General features: G+C 39.1%; 1 protein-coding gene across 1 annotated transcript in view; it reads left to right on the plus strand.

The window, feature by feature from the left end:
* Positions 1-22,752, plus strand: part of LOC128655958 (cytochrome P450 2C5-like) — a 127,527-nt gene that overhangs the window by 55,696 nt on the left and 49,079 nt on the right. Inside the window, exon 5 of the mRNA XM_053709566.1 lies at positions 15,324-15,500. Within this exon, the coding sequence (XP_053565541.1) occupies positions 15,324-15,500 (177 nt within the window). The remainder of the gene's footprint in view (positions 1-15,323; positions 15,501-22,752) is intronic.

Here is a 22,752-nt window from a genome sequence, read left to right on the forward strand (position 1 = left end):
CTAGCAACATTATTAAAGTAGTAGCTATTAAGCAAAACATAATTTTTAATACGCTCTGCATTAGTTATCATCTATAGGAGACTGAAGAAAGGAGAGCAAATTTTAAAATAGGAGCTCATCAGAGATCAGCATGGGAGTTTTGTTAGGTTTTGTATTATATCCTATTCTCAGACATATCTTTGTACATACGGATATGACTATACAATCAGAAGGGCTGGGTATAGGCTTCTTTGTATCTACATAAGTATTCTCTATACAAATCAGTTAGAAATCATAAAATAACAACTATGCTTGCAAGTGTAGTACAGGTTGGGTTAATGATATATTTCACCATGTGGTGTTCCATTATATCAAGAAACCTCTGTACCCTTGTGAGTAATCCATTGTATCCCCTGCTATAGTGTACTTATTGGCACATAAATTTACATAAAATTAACTTGACAATATAAATCAACCTAAAAACAAACAAACAAAAACACACAGAGTAGTAGTGCATAAGTAAAAGAGCTAGCCAGCCAAACATCTGTCCTGTCATGTATCCATGGACTCTACTATATATGGATGCCTTTTTTGAGTATACACTTGTCTTGTGTGTTAATGATAGAAGATTAGTTGCTATTATATTTGCTCAGCAATGTCATTAAACCAGGTATCATCTATTATAGCGTTAATTTTCTGTAAATTATGTAATATGTTCCAAAAAGCGACTTACAAGCCTAGGCACCTATAGACTCCAACCAGTGTGGGGGGATATTAGAGGGTCACATTACTACATGTTAACTGAGGAAATGGAGTCCGGATATTGTTAAAGTAAGGGTGCAAGAGTTCTAATGGGACAGCTATGAACACCAAATAATTTGAATTGAAACTAGATGTTATCAAATAAGTACCTCAATATCTGCATTAGTAACGTCGCTAAAGCTAGGAGAAGCAAATAGCTGAGTAGGTATAAGCGTTGGCCTTAGCTATGTTGCTGTAGTATATAGATTAACACAATCATCTTACTGACAACTCACATATAACTCTGAATAAAATGTTAATCCTCTTAACTAAAAGTAATATTTTTAACTATAGAATTCTATAAAACAATATCAGACTGCGTGGTCATCATTAGTTATTCACCTATTGTGAACATATCAGAGATCTAGAAAGTATGTAGTACCCGGTACTTGTAGAAGTCTCCCCTAACAGTCCCTGAGGTTATCCTGGAGTCTATCCAATTCTAGCTTTCTGAGCCATCAGTAGGTAAGGAGTCTTAAACTGCCCCATCAAAGGTAGAGTTAGTCTGGAGTAGTCTCTGATAGCCTCCAAAATTATCTGAAGCTCCGCTGCGCAAAGAAGTAGAGATCGATCTCCGTTCACCATAGTCTCCTTTGTCTGCTGTTCTAATGTAGGGCGGCCGGCCGCTCCGCCCTGGGAACACGAAGAGACCAGGTCTACAGCAGATCTGCTCAAATAGCTTGCCCTCAAGGAGTCCTACATTTCTCTCTTCTCAGACGGTCCCTGCATCGTACCGGTCTGCTTCTGCTTCACCACCCAGATCACCAGGAGCTCTAGGGAACATCTCGGCACCTCAATAGAGGGAAGGTAGGTAGAAAGAGGGTCTAGTTGACAGCATCAGGTCATCTGTGTCTCTGGGGATCTCTCCTTCACGTAATGGATAGATGGTACCAGGTCCAACGGTTTCAGTATGCCTTTTATATTATTGCTCAGCAAGGCCAGAATAGCATGGCAGATCGATTCCATGCCTGAATGATAGTGCTCTAATTAGGATGATAATTCTAAAAAATTCCAATCCTATTGCATCAGTCAATAGAATTTTTCTACCTTAATTCCGATTGGCTGATAGAATTCTATCAGCCAATCGGAATCTAAGGGACGCCATCTTGGATGATGTCACTTAAAGGAACCTTCATTCGTCGGGTAGTCATCGGCCGAAGAGGATGCTCCGCGTCGGATATCTTGAAGATGGAGCCGCTCCGCGCCGGATGGATGAAGATAGAAGATGCCATCTGGATGAAGACTTCTGCCGTCTGGAGGATCACTTCTGCCAGGCTTGGATGAAGACTTCTGCCTGTCTGGAGGACCACTTCGCCCGGCTTGGATGAAGATGTCTCCCGGTAAGTCGATCTTCAGGGGGTTAGTGTTAGTTTTTTTTAAGGGTGTATTGGGTGGGTTTTATTTTTAGGTTAGGGACTTTGGGCCGCAAAAGAGCTAACTGCCCTTTTAAGGGCAATGCCCATCCAAATGCCCTTTTCAGGGCAATGGGGAGCTTAGGTTTTTTTAGTTAGTATTTTTTTGGGGGGTTGTTTGTGTGGGTGGTGGGTTTTACTGTTGGGGGGGTTGTTTGATTTTTTTTTTACAAGTAAAAGAGCTGATTACTTTGGGGCAATGCCCCGCAAAAAGCCATTTTAAGGGCTATTGGTAGTTAGTTTAAGATAGGGTTTTTTTATTTTAGGGGGGCTTTTTTTATTTTGATAGGGCTATTAGATTAGGTGTAATTAGTTTAAATTTCTGTAATTTGTTTATTATTTTCTGTAATTTAGTGTTTGTTTTTGTTTTAGATAATTTAATTTAATTTAGGTTATTGTATTTAATTTAGTTAATTGTATTTAATTTATGTAATTTATTTAATTGTAGTGTAGTGTTAGGTGTAATTGTAACTTAGGTTAGGTTTTATTTTACAGGTACTTTTGTATTTATTTTAGCTAGGTAGTTATTAAATAGTTAATAACTATTTAATAACTATTCTACCTAATTAAAATAAATACAAACTTGCCTGTAAAATAAAAATAAAACCCTACGCTAGCTACAATGTAGCTATTAGTTATATTGTAGCTATCTTAGGGTTGATTTTATAGGTAAGTATTTAGTTTTAAATAGGAATAATGTAGTTAATGATAGTAATTTTATTTATATTTATTTAAATTAGATTTAAGTTAGGGGGTGTTAGGGTTAGACTTAGGTTTAGGGGTTAATAAATTTAATATAGTGGCGGCGACGTTGGGGACGGCAGATTAGGGGTTAATAACATAATGTAGGTGGCGGCGGTGTAGGGGGGCAGATTAGGGGTTAATAAAATAATGTACGTGGTGGCGGTGTAGGGGGGGCAGATTAGGGGTTAATAAGATAATGTAGGTGGCGGTGGTGTAGGGTGGCAGATTAGGGGTTAATAACATAATGTAGGTGGCGGCGGTGTAGGGGGGTCAGATTAGGGGTTAATAACATAATGTAGGTGGCGGCGGTGTTGGGGGTGTGGCAGATTAGGGGTTAATAAGTATAATGTAGGTGGCGGCGGTGTAGGGGCAGCAGTTTAGGGGTTAATAAGTTTATTTAGTTGCAGCGGGGTCCATGAGCAGCGGGATAGGGGTAAAACAGTTTAGTATAGTGGCAGTGTTTAGTGACAGTATACCAATAAAGCTGGGAAAAAGCCGAAGAGCAGCGAGATTGATGACTGTTAGTTAACAACAGTCCGCTGCTCATCGCCCCGTACTTGGAGCGCAGCTTTTTGACAGCTTTTTTGGTAACTTTGGAGAATGTATTCAGGTCCGCGGCAGCGATGTTAGGCGATCTTAGGTGAGCGTATTGGTGCCGTCGAATGCAAGTAAGTTGACAGGTTGGTAAATAGGGGCCTTGGAGTCAGAATATAGGAGTGTTAACCAGTGTGTAGCCGGTATTAGAAAGCAGCCATCTTAGTCGCTGGTCCCCCGGGGTTTTTTTAAAAAAAAATGGGTATTAGAATAGGAATAATTGTTATGGATAATTCGTTTTTGTTATTTTGTGTAATGTTTTTTTTTTCGTTTTGGGGTGTTTTTTTTTTCAGAATAGCCATTGTTTTATTTTTAATGGTCAGCAAAAGAGCTGAATGCCCTTTTAGGGGAATGCCCATACAAATGCCCTTTTCATGGCAATCGGTAGATTAGGTTTTACTTTATTTTTATTTTGTGGGTTTGGGGGGTGGGGGTTTGTATACTGTTAGGGGTGTACGTTTTTATTTTGTAGAAAAAGAGCTGATTTCTTTAGGGTAATGCCCTACAAAAGGCCCTTTTAAGGGCATACAAAAGGCACTTTTAATGGCCCTTGGTAGTTTATTATAGATTAGGGTTTTTTATTTTGGGGTGATTTTGTTTTTTTAAACAGGGTATTAGAATACGAATCATTTTTATTGTTTTGGATAATTTTGTTTGTTATTTTTAGTAATGGTAGTTTTGTTTTTTATAATTTTAGTGTGTTCTATTTTTTATAATGGTAGGTTTTAGTGTAAGGCAGCTTAGGTTTTATTTCACAGGTAAGTTTGTATTTATTTTAACTAGGTAGTTAGTAAATAGTTAATAACTATTTACTAACTAGTCTACCTAGTTAAATCAAATACAAACTTATCTGTGAAATAAAAATAAAACCTTAGCTAGCTACAATATAACGATTAGATTATAATGTGTCGATAGTGGCTTGAAAAGTCTATGGCCCCTGCACCAGATGGACTCCCATGGGGTAAGGGGATAGGAAGAATTGCAGACAAATCCCATTCCCCAACTTGTGGGGAAGCTTTTGATTCTGATAAGTTCGAAGTGAAGGAAGGGTGGAATACCAGTATGTTTTTCTAAATGGTCCAGTTCAATTAATCTATTTTGGTGGGTTGTTGACCAGAAATCTGAAATTAGTTTAACACCTAACTGATCCCAAGTATTGGGGTGGGTTTCTGCTAGTCCAGTGAGTAGGCCAGCAATGGAGGTAACCAGGGAGGGGTGAGGTGCAATTAGTCGGCGGCGACAAATCTTGTCCCAGACAGAGAGGCACTCTGTGATTATGGGGTTAGTGATACCTAGAGTTCTGTGACTATGGGATGGGGTCCAAATCAAGTCTTTAAGGAGTATATTGGAAGATAATGAGGCCTGTTCAATGTCTCTTCATTTGTCGTGTGATTGGAGTACCCCCCATTGGGATATGTGCGTGAGCATTGCTCCCTCATAATACTTAATAATGGATGGGGAGGCCAGACCTCCAAGGTGAATAGGGAATTGTAGGGTTCTGTGGGCAATTCTGGGAGTCTTGCCTTCTAAAATGAACTTCGTAAGTTCACTCTGGAATTGTAACAGAAGGTGTATGGGCACCCTAATCAGGAGGCACCTAAATAGATAAGTAAGCTTTGGGAGGAAGGACATTTTAAGGGAGGCTATCCGACCCATCCAGGAAATTGACTTATGGTCCCATTTGTGTTTCAGGGTTCTCAGTTCTGCCAGTAACGGGAGATAGTTATCCTTAACCATCTGAGTTACACAGTTAGATAACCGTACTCCGAGATGGGTGACCTGCTCATTTGTCCATTTAAAGTTAAATTTATTTTTCAGGTTAAGGATGTAATCTAGTATATTTCAGTTTTTAAAATATTGAGTTTGTAAAAGTAGAGGTCAACAAAAGCTTTCAGGATCTCCATAAGTATACGGATGGAATGATCGGCGAACAATGCAATTTTAAGCTTTGTGCCAAATAGTGTGATCCCTTCCATTCCCCTATCTGAATGTATCCACTCCGCTAGGGGTTCGACTGCTAGAGAAAACAGCAGAGGGGACAGAGGGCATCCCTGTCTGGTGCCGTTGACAATCGGAAATGGGAGGGATTGAAATCCCAGGCCCCTAACCTTGGCCATCGGCGTAGAGTAGAGGGCTTGAATGGCAAGACAAATCACAGGAGGGAACTTGAAGACTTTGAGAGTTTCCCAGAGGTAGGCCCATCTGACATGGTCAAAAGCCTTCTCGGCATCCAAGGAGATGACCGAGAAAGGCTTATTCATTCTAGTCGATTCGCAAATAACATTAATGAGACGCCTGGTATTGTCAGGTCCCTCACAGTTATGAATGAAACCTACCTGATCTGGAGTGATTAAGTTAGGCAAGAGTTTATAAATGTGGTTGGCTAGGAGTTTAGAATAAATTTTGACATCCACATTAATCAGGGAAATAGGCCTTTAATTGGAGCATATGGAGAGGTCTTTGTGTGGTTTGGGAATAGTGACAATGTTAGCCTTCAGGAATTCTTTTCTGAAATTCCTCTCCTCTCTAGCCAGGCTGAAGAATCTAAGAAGCAGAGGGGACAATTCCTGAGTGTATGTCTTATAGAACTGGGCAGGGAATCCATCTGGCCTAGGGGCCCAAAAGGGTTTCAGTCTTGTTGTTCGAACGTGAGTGTCAGAAGGTTCAGTTTGTTGAGGAATTGTCTGATAGTATTTGTCAAGGCGGGGTGGGTATCTTCTTCCTTCTCAATGTTATACAATTTTGAATAGTAGTCTGCAAAACAGTCTCCTATTAGTGAAGGCAGTCTAAGAGTTTTGTGGTTGTGTTGGATTTGATGTGTATGAAAAACACTATTCCGACGGTGCAATTTGTTAGCTAACATAGTGTCAGCTTTGTTACCTTTGTGGTAGAATATTTGTTTGAGTTTTGTAAGGTTGTGTTGGGTTTGGCGCAATTGTAATTGATTAATGTGGGCTCGAATGGTGGTGATTTGTGCAGATGTTTCCTCTGAGATGGTGGCGTACTTAATGTTCTCTAAAATTCTAAGTTTATTGTGTGCTTGGGCAAGAGTAAGTCCAGCGAGCCTTTTTAAGTGGTCCTGTTTACGAATAATGTAACCCCTAACAACCACTTTAATGGCTTCCCAAATAATGTCGTCTGTGGTCTGAGCGTTGTCATTCTGTTGGATGAGTTAAATTATGTTGCATCTTAGTTCCTCTCTTAAAGGAACATCTGATAGAATGTGACGGGGTAAACTCCAGGTAGCTTTGAGTGAGGAGCTGTCAGCAGGTTGTAAGTCAGCTAGAACCAGGTCATGATCTGACCAGGAGCATAGGGAGATGTTAGTGCAGGATACAGAGTCTAGGGTCTCCAGTAGGCAGAATATGTGATCTAGTCTGGAATAAGTTTTGTGCGAATAGGAGTAATAGGTATAGTCTCTGTCTTTCGTGTGAAAAGATCTCCAAATGTCAAAGTATCCATATTGGGACATAATGGTCCTAAAATGTGTAGAGAGGAGGCCAGATTGGGGGTTTTGTTTGCCTGGGGTCATTGTTTTGCGGTCTATTTTGTTTTCCCAAGTCATGTTGAAGTCTCCTGCCAGGAGAACTCTACCCTGTCTGTGCCGGTCTATTAGGATTTTTCTAAAGCATGCAGGTTGACGCGAGTTGGGCAAATATATTGATACTAGGGTGTGTAACACATGATCGAGTTTACAAACCAGGATTGTGTACCTGGCTTGGGGGTCCCTGATCACCTGTATTTTCTCGTATGCTACCCTATTATGTATTAATATGGCTGTTCCTCTAGCCTCCTTAGTGAAAGGGGAGTGCTCTATTGTCGTGTTGGTGTGTGAATGGAATCTGTGATGGGCATCTAACTGCCAGTGAGTCTCCTGGAGAAATACTATATCTGGATTATGAAACCTGAGAGTACGAGCTAGTAAGCTTCATTTAAAAGGAGAGTTAAGGCCCCTAGTGTTGTGAGTTTGAACTCTGAACCTATTCATTGTTATATCTTATTCTGAAGCTCTAGGTCAAAAAGGAAGGGATTGGGGGGTTCGGGTTTAAGTCGTGTGAAGTCAAACGTTTTGGTTAGCCGGAAAAGGGAAAGGAAGGGGGATGGGGGGATCAGTCAAGTTATTGGGTCTAAGTAATGTATCGATAGTATGAGGTGGAAATAGTCCACCTAGGCGGAACCCTGGCATGGGCTACACTTTCCGGGGGGGGAGCTAAAAATATGGCTGAGTGCGTGGGAGCCAGATTTCCCAGCTCCACTCCATAATTAAGGAGGTCCGGTCGGGAGAGTATATAGTGAGGTCTGTCAACCAGTGGGGCATGTCTTAGTGGCATTGACAACTATGCGGCAATGGTATCAATAATAACAACAATATAAATAACATCAGTTTCCCCCCATCGAGGTAGTCCAATAACATAACTAGTGTTCTGCCAGCCCTGCTCCTTAACCTATTAAACAAAACAAGAAACAGTGCAAACATGTAACCATGTCAACTTAGCTTGTGTGTAGGAGCATCATCTTGGCGTGAAGCAATCAAGGTGCCTCTGTCATCTTAGAGACATCTTTCAAAACTCGTAGAGAAGAAGGAACTTGATGGGGGAAAGTAAAAGAACTCTCAGTTACACCTTAGGTTCAGGGAGGAAGTGTGTGGGGCCAAGGAAGATCCTGCAGCTGTTGGGTCTTCATTCTCTTTGGCCTTTGGTCCTTAACAGACTATTCAGGAGCATAGACTCGTAATTTAGATTGTGTGGGGGTGGATTTCGCATGGCATCAGTTGAGATTCCCCACTGTGTGAGAAGAGTAGTCCCTTGGGATAAGGTGGACATTGTATGCGTCTGGTTATCTTTTGTGATTATCAGTTTAGTTGGGTATCCCATCTGTATTTGATGCCTGCTCATCGGTGTTCCAATGTGAATGGCTGGTAGTGCCTTCTATGTTGCAGGGTATGTGCCGATAGATCAGGCAACAACTGGATATCCCTGAACTTATCTGACATCTGCGGTTTTCTGAAAGCAACCTGCATAAGTTTGTCCTTGTAGCGGAAGCTGTGGAAGCAGACAATGACATCTCTTGGCTTCTCTTGTGAAACTGATCTCGGTCGTAGAGCTCTGTGAGCCCTCTCCATTGTAGAAGTCACACCCTCAGTAGGGCCTAACAGGTCATTAAAGAGTTATTTTAGATAGCTCTAGAGATCGGCTGGTTGGACTTCTTCTGGGATCCCTCTGAACCGGACATTATTTCTACGAGCTTGGTCTTCGACATCAGCAAGTTTGAATTCAAGGTGGTTCAGTTGTCCAGATAATGCTTCTGAGTATGCCAAAAGATTTGTCTGGTCCGTAGCAATGTCATCCTGCTTCCTCTCAAGAGAGTCCACCTATCTCCTAAATGTCCTTTCGAAGTTCTGCATGACTTTTCTTAATTTCCTTTGTAATAGAGCATGTTTGACACGCAAACATTTTCTTGAGAGTTGCTTCAGTGATGAAGTGTTGGGATTGGGCAGATAGTAGTGTATCAGGTTGAGAGCCATCTCCTACTGACTCCGAATCACTAAGACCATCAATTGAACCTTCCTCTGGTTCCTTTGGTGGTTGAGTAAAATGGTCAAAGACTGTTTTTTTGACAGCCCCTGGGGTCTTTCGGTGTCTTCTGGAAGTATGAGGCATCTTCAGACACAGTGGTTAAATGATGAGAGTAAGCTTGCTTACTGAGTATATTTATGTAGGTAAAATATAGTAACCCCTCTGGTTGACAGGATTATAAATGGGCTCAAAGATTAAAGTACATTGATCTTTAATTGATCTCTCAAAGTTAACTCATGTCAGATAATACTTCAACGAGGGGGCAAATGCCAAGGAGACGCCACAAACAAAACCACAGAACAACAATAGTCAATATTATATTGTAGCTAGTATTTACCTTATTACACTAAGAGGTCACAAAAGTTTGTTGGGGGGGCGAAGTTGAGGGGAATGCTACCAAGGGCCACAGACAGAGTCCTTCTCTCACCCCAGGGACCAGGGGGATACGACCCAGCGGGAAGAGAAAAAGGAAAGAGGGAGTGACCCACCTGGACAAGCCAGGCAGGAAAGGGGGGGAGAGAGAAGGGGCCCAGGTAGAAAAGAAAAAGGGTCAGATATCACTGCCAAGGGGGGGCACACTGACATAAAGGACAAGTCAGATTGAACAACAACTAAATGTCTAGGCTACCCCAGAATTGGAAGTATTAGTCTTATATTCCTACTTTTAAAGTAGGCCAACCGCCTCAGCTATACTGTCTACCTGTCTACCACACTGGGGAGGAGAAAGGACGCCTCACTAAAGGCCTAAAAATGCGAATTAGTGTATAGGGTCCAATGTGGGAGCAGTGTAGCACAGTACGCATGTAACAAAAATAATATTAATACACCCAGTTAGGGCAGATAGCTATATCCCCAGTAGGTCTGTGCTAAGGAAAGTAGAAGTACCTGCAGGGGGACAGTATACAGTAAGGGATACACCATATATTTACAGTTGTACATGTGACCTAGGACCAAACCCTCACCTTGTGGAACAAGGGAATACAACCCGAAGGAAAAGAAAAAGGAAGTGGGAAGTGACCTACCCAGGTTATCTGTGCAGGAGCGGAAAGGTGAGGGGTGGTTTTACAGTTATTATACATATAAAACTTATTTCAAGCAGTTAGTAGAATTATTAGGTATAACACTTCCAGAACTTCTCATAGCATACAATATACCCTAGCACTGGACCACTGTGTGAATGGTTATGGAGAAAGTCTCTGAGATTAAAAGTGATAAGTGGGCAAGTGATCCGGTGTTAGAATCTGTAAGTTGTCAGCCTGTGGGAAAGCTGAAGGTCTAGGAATAACCCACTTAATGCTTTTAAAGGGGGAGAAAAATTTATTGAGAGTCTTTATATAACATCTGCAACTGCTGTTAAGAGAGTCCAAAATTGAGAAGGCTTAATATTCGGTCCCAAACCTGTAATTCTCTATAGAATATGGATGGCTAGTGTATCAATTTCAAGGCCATATGATGGTAGCTTCTTTCTTTCATTAGTGGCATACATTTATAGGGATTATTTATTCAGGAGTATATGGCTGGATTCCCCTAAATAACAGTACGTTTGTTTCAGGCCACTTTTACTCTGCCCCCATATTATGTATAAAGTTCCTGCAGCAAAAAGCTGTGCAACAGGGCTAAAATTTTGATTTGGTTCTTTTGCCGATATAGCTGTACAGCTTGACTATGGCTTAGTATATCCTGCGTCCCTGCTAGTTTTTAGGTACATTTATGCCTTTAATTTAGTGGGGTCAGGGCTAAAATCTCTTTCAAAGTTCAGAGCTTCTCCTAAGTGCGACTATCCTGAATGGCGGCTAGCTCCGCACCCCTCTTTTTCACTTTTTGCACTCCATTGAAGTCTGTGGGGGAATGTGCTCCCATGGTCACGATATTCTAAGTTCCACTTTTTGCGCACAGCAGGTTTGCGTTTGTGTGCAAACTTTTTACTTTCAACTAATACGACCATAACCCGACCCACACAAAAAGCCTCTGTCTAGCAAAGTTAACGTGTAAGTAGGAGCGCTAATCTGTGCCCCACTCGTAATCTAGCCCAAAGTGTTTTATCTTTTATTGTACATATAAATAAGCACAGAGGAACAGCAGGGATTTAAAGGGACAGTTAGGTCAAAATTAAACTATCATGATTCAGATAGAGCAAGCAATTTTAAGCAACTTTCCAGTTTACTTCTATCATCAAATTTGTATCATTCTCTTGTTATCCTTTGTTGATGAACATAGGTAGATTCAGAAGCAGCAATGCACTACTGGGAGCTAGCTGGTAACTGGTGGCTGCACACTTACAATGCTAAGCTTTTGGTGTTCAGTTTCTTTTACATATGGTTGTTTCTAAGTTATTATCCATATTTTCTCTAATTGTTATGACCTAATGCATCTATCTTATCTCTGATCATTATAAAAGAAGGCTAAATCTGAGATGTTTCAATTAAGCAGCTGTGAAGCTCCAGGTAGAAATGTTCATTAGAGATTGTTAGTAACATAGTATCAACCTAGTGTAGTTATGATATTTATCTTCTATTTGTTTGTTTTTCCAAACGAACTAACTCAACATTAAAGGGACACTGAACCCAATTTTTTTCTTTCGTGATTCAGATAGAGCATGACATTTTAAGCAACTTTCTAATTTAGAGAACATTAAGTACGCCACCATCTCAGAGGAAACATCTGCACAAATCACCACCATTCGGTATAACACTTCCAGAACTTCTCATAGCATACAATATACCCTAGCACTGGACCACTGTGTGAATGGTTATGGAGAAAGTCTCTGAGATTAAAAGTGATAAGTGGGCAAGTGATCCGGTGTTAGAATCTGTAAGTTGTCAGCCTGTGGGAAAGCTGAAGGTCTAGGAATAACCCACTTAATGCTTTTAAAGGGGGAGAAAAATTTATTGAGAGTCTTTATATAACATCTGCAACTGCTGTTAAGAGAGTCCAAAATTGAGAAGGCTTAATATTCGGTCCCAAACCTGTAATTCTCTATAGAATATGGATGGCTAGTGTATCAATTTCAAGGCCATATGATGGTAGCTTCTTTCTTTCATTAGTGGCATACATTTATAGGGATTATTTATTCAGGAGTATATGGCTGGATTCCCCTAAATAACAGTACGTTTGTTTCAGGCCACTTTTACTCTGCCCCCATATTATGTATAAAGTTCCTGCAGCAAAAAGCTGTGCAACAGGGCTAAAATGGCGGCCTTTCCCGCCAAGCTATTTCTCTGCTTTTCACCTCTCTGAGGCCCTGTCTTCAGCCTCCCAGCTCGTCTGTCATCAACTCACCCACCAGTCAATGTAGATGTCTAGTCCGTTGGAGCACAGGTGGATTACAGCTACTGGAGTGCTGCTTCTCATGGAGGTAGCTTCCACTGCTCAAGTTTTCGGCTGCTCCAACAGGAATCAATTATGACCTAGTTCTTAGCCTCCATGTGTCTCCTAGGTCTCCTATGTACCTCCAGCAGCTGGAACACTACTCCAGAGCGGAGCCCCGACCCTCCGGAGTAAGAAGTAAGAGGTGCAAGTGGTTCCATTCAGCTGGCCGGTAGTCTGACAATGGAGGTAGTCAACCTTTCCTAGTACTTAGTCGACTCAGGCGCTCCTTAGTGTTGGAAGGTTTCAACCACAGAGCGGGTCTCACAGGTCTCCTGCACTCCGGCACAGAAAAATTTTGATTTGGTTCTTTTGCCGATATAGCTGTACAGCTTGACTATGGCTTAGTATATCCTGCGTCCCTGCTAGTTTTTAGGTACATTTATGCCTTTAATTTAGTGGGGTCAGGGCTAAAATCTCTTTCAAAGTTCAGAGCTTCTCCTAAGTGCGACTATCCTGAATGGCGGCTAGCTCCGCACCCCTCTTTTTCACTTTTTGCACTCCATTGAAGTCTGTGGGGGAATGTGCTCCCATGGTCACGATATTCTAAGTTCCACTTTTTGCGCACAGCAGGTTTGCGTTTGTGTGCAAACTTTTTACTTTCAACTAATACGACCATAACCCGACCCACACAAAAAGCCTCTGTCTAGCAAAGTTAACGTGTAAGTAGGAGCGCTAATCTGTGCCCCACTCGTAATCTAGCCCAAAGTGTTTTATCTTTTATTGTACATATAAATAAGCACAGAGGAACAGCAGGGATTTAAAGGGACAGTTAGGTCAAAATTAAACTATCATGATTCAGATAGAGCAAGCAATTTTAAGCAACTTTCCAGTTTACTTCTATCATCAAATTTGTATCATTCTCTTGTTATCCTTTGTTGATGAACATAGGTAGATTCAGAAGCAGCAATGCACTACTGGGAGCTAGCTGGTAACTGGTGGCTGCACACTTACAATGCTAAGCTTTTGGTGTTCAGTTTCTTTTACATATGGTTGTTTCTAAGTTATTATCCATATTTTCTCTAATTGTTATGACCTAATGCATCTATCTTATCTCTGATCATTATAAAAGAAGGCTAAATCTGAGATGTTTCAATTAAGCAGCTGTGAAGCTCCAGGTAGAAATGTTCATTAGAGATTGTTAGTAACATAGTATCAACCTAGTGTAGTTATGATATTTATCTTCTATTTGTTTGTTTTTCCAAACGAACTAACTCAACATTAAAGGGACACTGAACCCAATTTTTTTCTTTCGTGATTCAGATAGAGCATGACATTTTAAGCAACTTTCTAATTTGCTCCTATTATCACATTTTCTTCATTCTCTTGGTATCTTTAATTGAAATCCAATAATGTAAGTTTAGATTCCGGTCCATTTTTAGTGAACAACCTGGGTTGTCCTTGCTGATTGGTGGACAAATTCATCCATCAATAAAAAAGTGCTGTCCAGAGTACTGAAACCAAAAAAAAAGCTTAGATGCCTTCTTTTTCAAATAAAGATAGCAAGAGAACGAATAAAAATTGATAATAGGAGTAAATTAGAAAGTTGCTTAAAATTGCATGCTCTATCTGAATCATGAAAGAAACATTTTTGGTTCAGTGTCCATTTAAGGGCTCCATGTATGAAGCTCGCCTTGTGTCCTGCAATGTAAGAAGATTTTTACACTCTTCACCACCTCAGAGGTGGTGAAGAGAATACTGACAGTCTCTTCTCTCACGTGATTGGTCGTGCGAGTGAAGAGGCAGGCATTACACACTCATCGGATGAACAGATCCGCTGCCAGTATGCAGCAAAGGCGTGCAGAAAACTTCTCAAGTTGAGAAGCTTGTCTACATCCCATTTAATACATTGGACCCTCAGTGTGTTGTTTAACATTGATAAGTCTTCTACATGTTTAATATTGTATCTTCTGTACTTTATGTACAGGAATACCCCGCTAATACAGCAGGTTAGGGAGTGTCACTGTAAAGCGAAAACCGTCTTAAAGCGAAGCTAGGTGGTTTTTGCTTTCTTTTCACTTGCCAGTCTGTTTAAAAACTTGAAAACATGTTTGAACTCACGTATATTAGATGGACAATAGCACTAAGTTTAGTTTAACGCTAGCACAGTACAGTATTCAATTACGCAGGTGCAATTCATGTAGACACCAGAAAGGAATTATATACAGTATATGGTTACAATGCTGTATACAATATGCAGTATAGTAGTATGTGCTGTATTGCTTACTAAAATTTAGTGATAATTACTGTAGTTAAATTTGCCAGACTATGACACTAATACACGGAGTGCATGGTAATGCTGTAAACAGACCAATTTGTGCATAACATAATGGCGCCAGTCGCCTTTCTTGCAATCTCACGATGAGTACAATACTGTTTCAAAATACTTGGAGGATGGACTTCAGCTCAGTATTAGAAAAGCAGTAGTGAAGCGCTGTAAAGCGGGGTATTCCTGTAGTTGTGACTTTTTCAAATTGTTTTTCTCTAAATAAATAAATTCAGGCCTCAGACAGGGAGCCTGATTATAAAAAACTTGCTGGCTGGAGGGAAATCATGTATAATCTTTTTGAGCATTTTATTTGTGCCCTTCATAGCTATATAAACACAGCTTTCAAGGTACAAAATGTCTTCTAAAATTCTTAAAAGAACTTTGGTGTCATGGAGAGGCATCTTTGATAATGTCGCCAGAGCAGAGAGCTTTATATTATCGGGCCTGGGAGAGATGATATCTACCAAAACAATATTTTTAAGAACAGCAGAATTGATTTACTTTTACAGTAAAATGTTATGTGGACTAATTCAATGTTTTTAAGTATGCCTCTAATTGTTTCTCCTTTTTACTTATTTCCAGTTGTACAACGCATACCCATCCCTGATTCGCTGGATACCTGGAGTTCACAAAACAATTACGAAAAATGTGAACGAATATCATAATTTTATTAGAGAGACCTTTGCAAAACAAAAGGAGCAACTGGATGCTAATGACCAGAGGAACCTTATTGATGTATTTCTTGTTAAACAACAAGAGGTATAGTAAAATTATGTTTTGCTCACGTAGATGTATTTATCACTCTATAGATAGCCAAAACATTACATTACCAATCTTAAGAAATAAAAGGTATACCAGAAGAAAAATGTGTTTGTTAACTGTGGGCCAGATTACAAGTGGTTCACAAAATATATTTTTTGCTTGCACACAAATAACGCTGGAAGTAAACATTTAACGCAGGTTAGCACTCGTATTACAAGTTGACAGTAAGTTGTTTGCATGCGAGTGAAACCCAACGCTCACAATTAGCTGGACACCAGACCTTATGCTAACCTGACACCACATTAGACCCACAGCGCTAAACCCGAAGATACTTATAAATATTGTATATGCCAATGTTCTTCACATAGAAGAAAATGTTCTTTTTATTTTTAAATATGTATTTCTATATATATGTATATACAGGTATATATATATATATATATATATATATATATATATATATATATATATATAGTTACTTTTTGTAAAAAATATATCTATACCTATATATCTATAGGAATGTATATTATATATACAGTTATATAAAGATATATATAAATAAATATTCATTTATAAAATTTTCAGCTTTTTAAGTGGAAAGGGCTCCAAAATATGTGTGTAAATATATACACCAATACACATATTTAGACATCAATACCTTGTTATATAACATATAGCTTTGAACCTTATTGATGTATTTCTTGTTAAACAAAAAGAGGTTTATCACTTTATAGATGGCCAAAACATTACATTACCAATCTTAAGAAATAAAGGGTATCCCTTATAAAATATTATTATACATATTTATATTAATATTTTTTATCAGAAAATGTATTTATGAATGTAATGCTTTATTTTGATGCATTTATGTTGTTTTTAACCCCTACCCTTTACGCAAGGGGGCCGATTTACCAACCCCCGTATCGTCCCCAATGTAACTGTTTCCGCAGGAGCCTTCAGACTCGCCGGAAACTGGAGTTAAGAAGCAGCGGTCTTAAGATTGCTGCTCCTTGGGGCCGATTTATCAATGTCTGGCAGACATGATCTGCTGTAGCAGATCTTGTCCGCCAGATATCGCTGAATGCCGATAGCAATGCCGCCCCCTGCAGATTCGCGCCCAATCGTCCACTAGCAGGGGGTGTCAATCAACCCAATCGTACACGATCGGGCGGATTGCAGACAGCAGCCTCAGAGATGGAATATGAGTTAAGGAGCAGCGGTCTTAAGACCGCTGCTTCTTAACTCCTATTTCCAGCGAGCCTGAAGGCTCGTGCAGAAACAAATACTTTAGGGGCCTTTCAGGGATTGATAAATTGGCCCCCTTAACTCGTCCTCTGCCTCTGAGACTGCAGACATCAATGATTGACACCCCCTGCTAGCGGCCGATTGGCAGCGAATCTGCAGGAGGCAGCATTGCACAAGCAGTTCTGGTGAACTGCTTGTGCAATGATAAATGCTGACAGCGTATGCTGCCCGCATTTAGCAATGCAGGGCAGACATGATTCGCTATAGTGAATCATGTCCGGCCGAGGTATGATAAATCTACCCCAAGGTCTTCAGTTGCGCTAAACCGAAGAGTGCTGATTTATTTTATGCTCAAGCTAACATGTTTACATTCAACTTGTAATATACAGTATGTGCAAGTTGACGCTGTTGCATTATTGACCTCTGAAAACTTTAGATTGTCACTTGTAATCTGGCCCAGTTAGGTTTTGTGGAAAAAATAATAACCCAAAAATAAGGTGTCATTGTAAGGAAAGTTGGTTATTAGACACCCGCTTTGGTTTTCTCAGTAGAAGATAAGACCCCTTATTATAAAGAGGGGAAATTCTTTTTTTTAATTAGGGGACAGATGAAATACACCCAAGGGTTCTTAGGAAATTTAGAACTTTTATACCCAAACCTCTACTCTTACTTTTTCAAGACTCATTATCCCCAAGCATAGTACCCCAGTACTTGTGAAAAGCTGATTTTTTAAAAGGAAAGAAAGGCTGATCCAGGAAGCTATAGACCAATAAGCCTGACATTGGTAGTAGGAAAGATAAAGGAAGGGATTATAAAGTATTATATTCAAGATTATATTTGTGTAAACAAGGTTATGCGTTCAAATCAGCATGGTTTTATGAGAAATAGATCACGTCAAACTAATCTAATTATATTCTATGAGGAATGAAAGAAGGAAGAAAGAATGTAGATATAGGTGAATAGCACCCCCTAGTTGTCATTTGAAGGTGAATAAGTTGATGTGACACACTTGGATTTTGCAAAGGCTTTTAATATAGCTGGAAGTGTTAGCTCATGGATAAATCACTGGCTAAAAGACAGGGAGCAACAAGTAGTAATAGATGGCACTTAATCAGTTTGAACAAAAGTAATTAGTGGAGTCACCCAAGGCTTAGCATTGAGCCCTGTTCTTTTGTAATATTTTTTATAAATGACTTGAATGATATAGGACCGCTCTATTTTTACAGATGATACTAAGTTGTGTAAGATGATTAGGTCAGTGCAGGATGTAATTATCTTACAAGGGGATTTACAAAAATTGGAAGGACGGGCTAGTAAATGAGATATAATACTGGTAAATGTAAGGTTCTACATTTTGGAAGTACAAATATGCAGGCAGCCTAATATTTAAATGTGACTAGACTTAGCACAGAGGTGGAAATAAATGTGAGCATATTTGTAGATAACATGCTAAGAATGAGTGAGCAATGTGAGACAGAGGTTTCTAAGGTTAATAAGATACCAGCATGTATTGAAAGAGGCATCCATGCAACGTATTGCTGTATTAATATATGGTGAGACCTTACATGAGTATGGAGTTCTGTTCTGGGGACAAATTTAAAAAACGGACTGAAAAATAAATAAGAAAAATTAGCTAAACTGCATCTGTTTTCTCTAGGAAAAAAGGAGCTTGAGAGGCAATACCATATGATTTGATATCATTATTTTATATAAATATATGCAAGACCCATATAAAGTGCTGACAGAAGCTCTGTTTATTGCAATTGTTTGTGACAAGATGCCACAATTTCAAACTAGAGGAAAGGAGATTTAATATGCAGCAACATAAAAAAATATTTTTGGTGTGTAAGATCAATCATATTGTGGCAGTGAATGCCAACACCTTAGATAAATTTAAAAATAGCTTAGTATACATTTTTGGTAAGAAACAGAATTCAGGTATACGATTGTGTTTTTAATGGGTTAGCTTTCTAATTGTATTAATTTATGCTCAGTTGGAGCTTCTTTATTATATATCATGTAGGATGGGTTTAGGTTGAACTTGATGGACTTCTGTTTTCTTTCAACCTCATCTACTATGTTACTATGTATGTTTGACATCTCCAACCTCCCCCACCCCCAATTGCTGGTGATCACCATGGTAATAATGAACCACAGGCATAGTGATTTTTTTTTTTTTAAAAGGGAGACAGCATTTTGGCCCTGTCTCATTCATAAAACCTGTTTCTCAGTGATTCAATCTATTTATAAGAGCTAAATAATTAGCGTATATTTGTTTTTACTTATTAAAGGGACACTGAACCCAAATTTTTTCTTTCGAGATTCAGATAGAGCATGACATTTTAAGCAACTTTCTAATTTACTCCTATTATCAAATTTTCTTTATTCTCTTGGTATCTTTATTTGAAATGCAAGAATGTAAGTTTAGATGCCGGCCCATTTTTGATGAACAACCTGGGTTGTCCTTGCTGATTGGTGGATAAATTCATCCACCAATAAAAAAGTGCTGTCCAGAGTCTGAACCAAGAAAAAAGCTTAAATGCCTTCTTTTTCAACTAAAGATAGCAAGAGAACAAAGAACAATTGATAATAGGAGTAAATTAGAAAGTTGCTTAAAATTGCATGCTCTATCTGAATCACGAAAGAAATAATTTGGGTTCAGTGTCCTTTTAAGTATTTTATTTCCAATAGCATTGCATTGGTTCAATACTGTTAATATTCACTGTTTAAGCTGAACAGTGTATAATTAATTCTTTGAAGATCAACAAGTATATTCTCTTAGACTGCCAGGGGCTTAGTTAGCTTTATCAACAATAGAAAGTTCAAAGTAGTTGCATTTTATATGAATACTCACCATTCTCCTATTGGTGTGTCCTTATAATGTTCCTGGTATTCTGCTATATGTTTCTTTGTATTGTATTTGCTGCCTTTCCGCGTGTACAGACCTCTTTTCTTCTGAGCCCTCAGCACTCGTGCTCTCCGTGTCATGCAATACAGATGTCGCTGTGTTGCAGTGTGATGATGTCACTCAGAAGACCAGTTCCCACGTCCTTTCATGTAATTGCTTAAACATATTGAAAGTTGAGTTACGAGTTACGATACTCAAGCAGCCAAAAGTATTCTTTTAAAAATGTGTCCTCTTTATTAATACTTTATTAAAACAAGTGCTACAACGCAGTCCCAGGCTAAGCACCCTTAGTGAGGTGGATGGAAGTGGAGTGTAATTCCTACATGTTTCATGCAAGATGATTTTATATAGGTATATATATATACATATATATATAAATACATTGAACATATTCTGCTATGTGCAGAACATTGGAATGTGAAATATTTACAGAAAATACAAAGTATAACACTTTATTAAAAATTAATATTGTTTTCATCTACTTAACTGCAAAGGACTCCAATGCACTTATATATACAGTACTGTGCAAACATTTAAGGCCACGATTAGATTTGTTGTTTTAGCAAATTTTTAATGACCATCCATATTTATTTTTCGGTCCCTTTATTAAGATACAAACAGAAAATACAGCAAATATGTACACAAAATATAAAAAAAACACAATTTTCAGAACAAAATGGTTTCTTCAGGCAAAACTCAGTATTTAGTTTGACTTCCCTTGGCACTAAACACATCTTGAACTCTTTTAGGGAGACTCTCCTGCAGTTTTCTTAAAGGGACACTGAACCCAAATTTTTTCTTTTGTGATTCAGATAGAGCATGAAATTTTAAGCAACTTTCTAATTTACTCCTATTATCAAATGTTCTTTATTCTCTTGGTATCTTTATTTGAAATGCAAGAATGTAAGTTTAGATTCCAGCCCATTTTTGGTGAACAACCTAGGTTGTCCTTGCTGATTGGTGGATAAATTCATCCACCAATCAAAAACTGCTGTCCAGAGTTCTGAACCAAGAAAAAAGCTTAGATGCCTTCTTTTTATATAAAGATAGCAAGAGAATGAAGAAACATTGATAATAGGAGTAAATTAAAAAGTTGCTTAAAATTGCATGCTCTATCTGAATCACAAAAGAAAATTTTTGGGTTCAGTGTCCCTTTAAGTAATCTTCTGGTATATTATACCAGGCTTTTTTAAGCACTTCCCAGAGTTCTTCTTTAGATTTAGGTGGTCTTTTATTTATTTCTCTGTCCAGTTGATCCCATACTGCCTCTATACTAATCAGGTCTGGACTCTGTGGAGGCCAATCCATGACTGTCAGTGTTTTATCAGCTGTTTTTCTCTATATAAATGATTTAACTGCATTAGCAGTGTGCTTGGCATCGTTATCATGCTGAAAAATAAAACTATTCCCAATCAGACGCTTTCCAGGTCTTACATGATGAATTAAAACCTGACTGTACCTTTCAGCATTCATGATCCCATCAATTAGGACAATATCACCAACACCACTGCAGAAATGCAGCCCCAAACCAGGACAACCATGTTTCATTGAAGGCCGAAAGCACTCATTCTTCCATTTATCTCCAACTCTTCTTCTCACAAATTGTTGACATATGGACCCAAAAAATTCAAACTTGGATTTGTCACTCCATAATACTCTTTTCCACTGATCTTTATTCCAATCTTTGTGAGCTTTGACGTATCTTTTCACCCTGTTCCCCTTCCAAAGAATTGGTTTCTTGGCTGCTACCTTTCCACAAAGAACTGTAGAATGGTCAACTTTCCAGATGAAACTGCCAGATGCTTAGTCACTTCTTCCAGTCTCTCAATGAAGAAACTCTGAGAAACTTCTCATCAGATTTTTAAAGTTTTCTTAGCCTTCCAGTCCTTTTTTTGTCCTTGACTTTCCCGATTCTTCAAATTTCTTTTTAACAGCTTGAATACCATATCTTGAGTATCCAGTTTGTTTGCTGATTTCCCTTTGAGAGTATCCTTGTTGATGCAAAAGTATGATTTTATGACTGTCAAATTCTGTAATCTTTGGCATTTTGAATGGAATAATGTGATTGAAAGTTGGTTCTTATTTGCAACGCATCCAATGAAATAAACTCATACCACATGTGTATGTAATGCTCAAGCATGTCTTGCCCAAAACCTGGTGTAATAGACCTTTCTCACAGCACTCATTTTGACTTTAAATAGTTGGACAAATACAGGTCTTATTAATTACATTAAGTAGGGTTCCATTCATTTTAGGTTTGTGATAGCCAGGTCCCTGCTATTGCTCAAGTGTAATGGGAGGTCACACTAAATACTTGCCATTTTAGAGTATAAAAGCTCTGAAACAACAAATCAGCCAATAGAATTTCAGTAGCTCTCATCCTATTGGCTGATTTGAATTTCCAAAATCAAATCAGCCAAGAGGAATGCAAGGGATGCCATTTTGAATTGCGTCCCATGCATTGAAGATTCAGTATATGCCGGAGACCGTATAAAGAGGATGCTCCGCGCCGGATGTCTTCAGGATGGACCCACTCCGCACTGCCAGGATAAGGATAGAAGACGCCGCTGGGATGAATATAGAAGATGCCTCCTGGATGAAGATGGAGCCACCTGGATGAAGATGGATCCGCCAAGATGAAGATGGAGCCGCCTGGATGAAGATGGAGCCGCCGGCATGAAGATCCTTCAAGCGGGACTTCAGCAACTGTGAGAACCTAAAGAGGGGTTAGTGTTAGGCTTTTTTAAGGTTTTTTGGGTGTTTAGGGTTTGGGCTATTCTTAAAAGAGCTATATGCCCTTTCCAGGGCAATGCAAAAGAGCTAAATGCCCTTTTAAGGGCAATGCCCATACAAATGCCCCTTTCAGGGCAATGGGTAGCTTAGGTTTTTGTTAGAGTTAGGTATTTTATAGGGGGGTTGGTTGGGTGGTGGGTTTTACTGTTGGGGGGGTCTTTGTATTTTTTTACAGGTAAAAGAGCTGTTTAACTTTGGGCAATGCCCTACAAAAGGCCCTTTTTAGGGCTATTGGTAGTTTATTGTAGGCTAGGGTTTTTTATTTTTGAGGGGCTTTTTATTTTTATAGGGCTATTAGATTAG

The sequence above is a fragment of the Bombina bombina genome, chromosome 4, assembly GCF_027579735.1.
Source record: "Bombina bombina isolate aBomBom1 chromosome 4, aBomBom1.pri, whole genome shotgun sequence".
In the NCBI taxonomy this organism is placed as follows: Eukaryota; Metazoa; Chordata; class Amphibia; order Anura; family Bombinatoridae; genus Bombina; species Bombina bombina.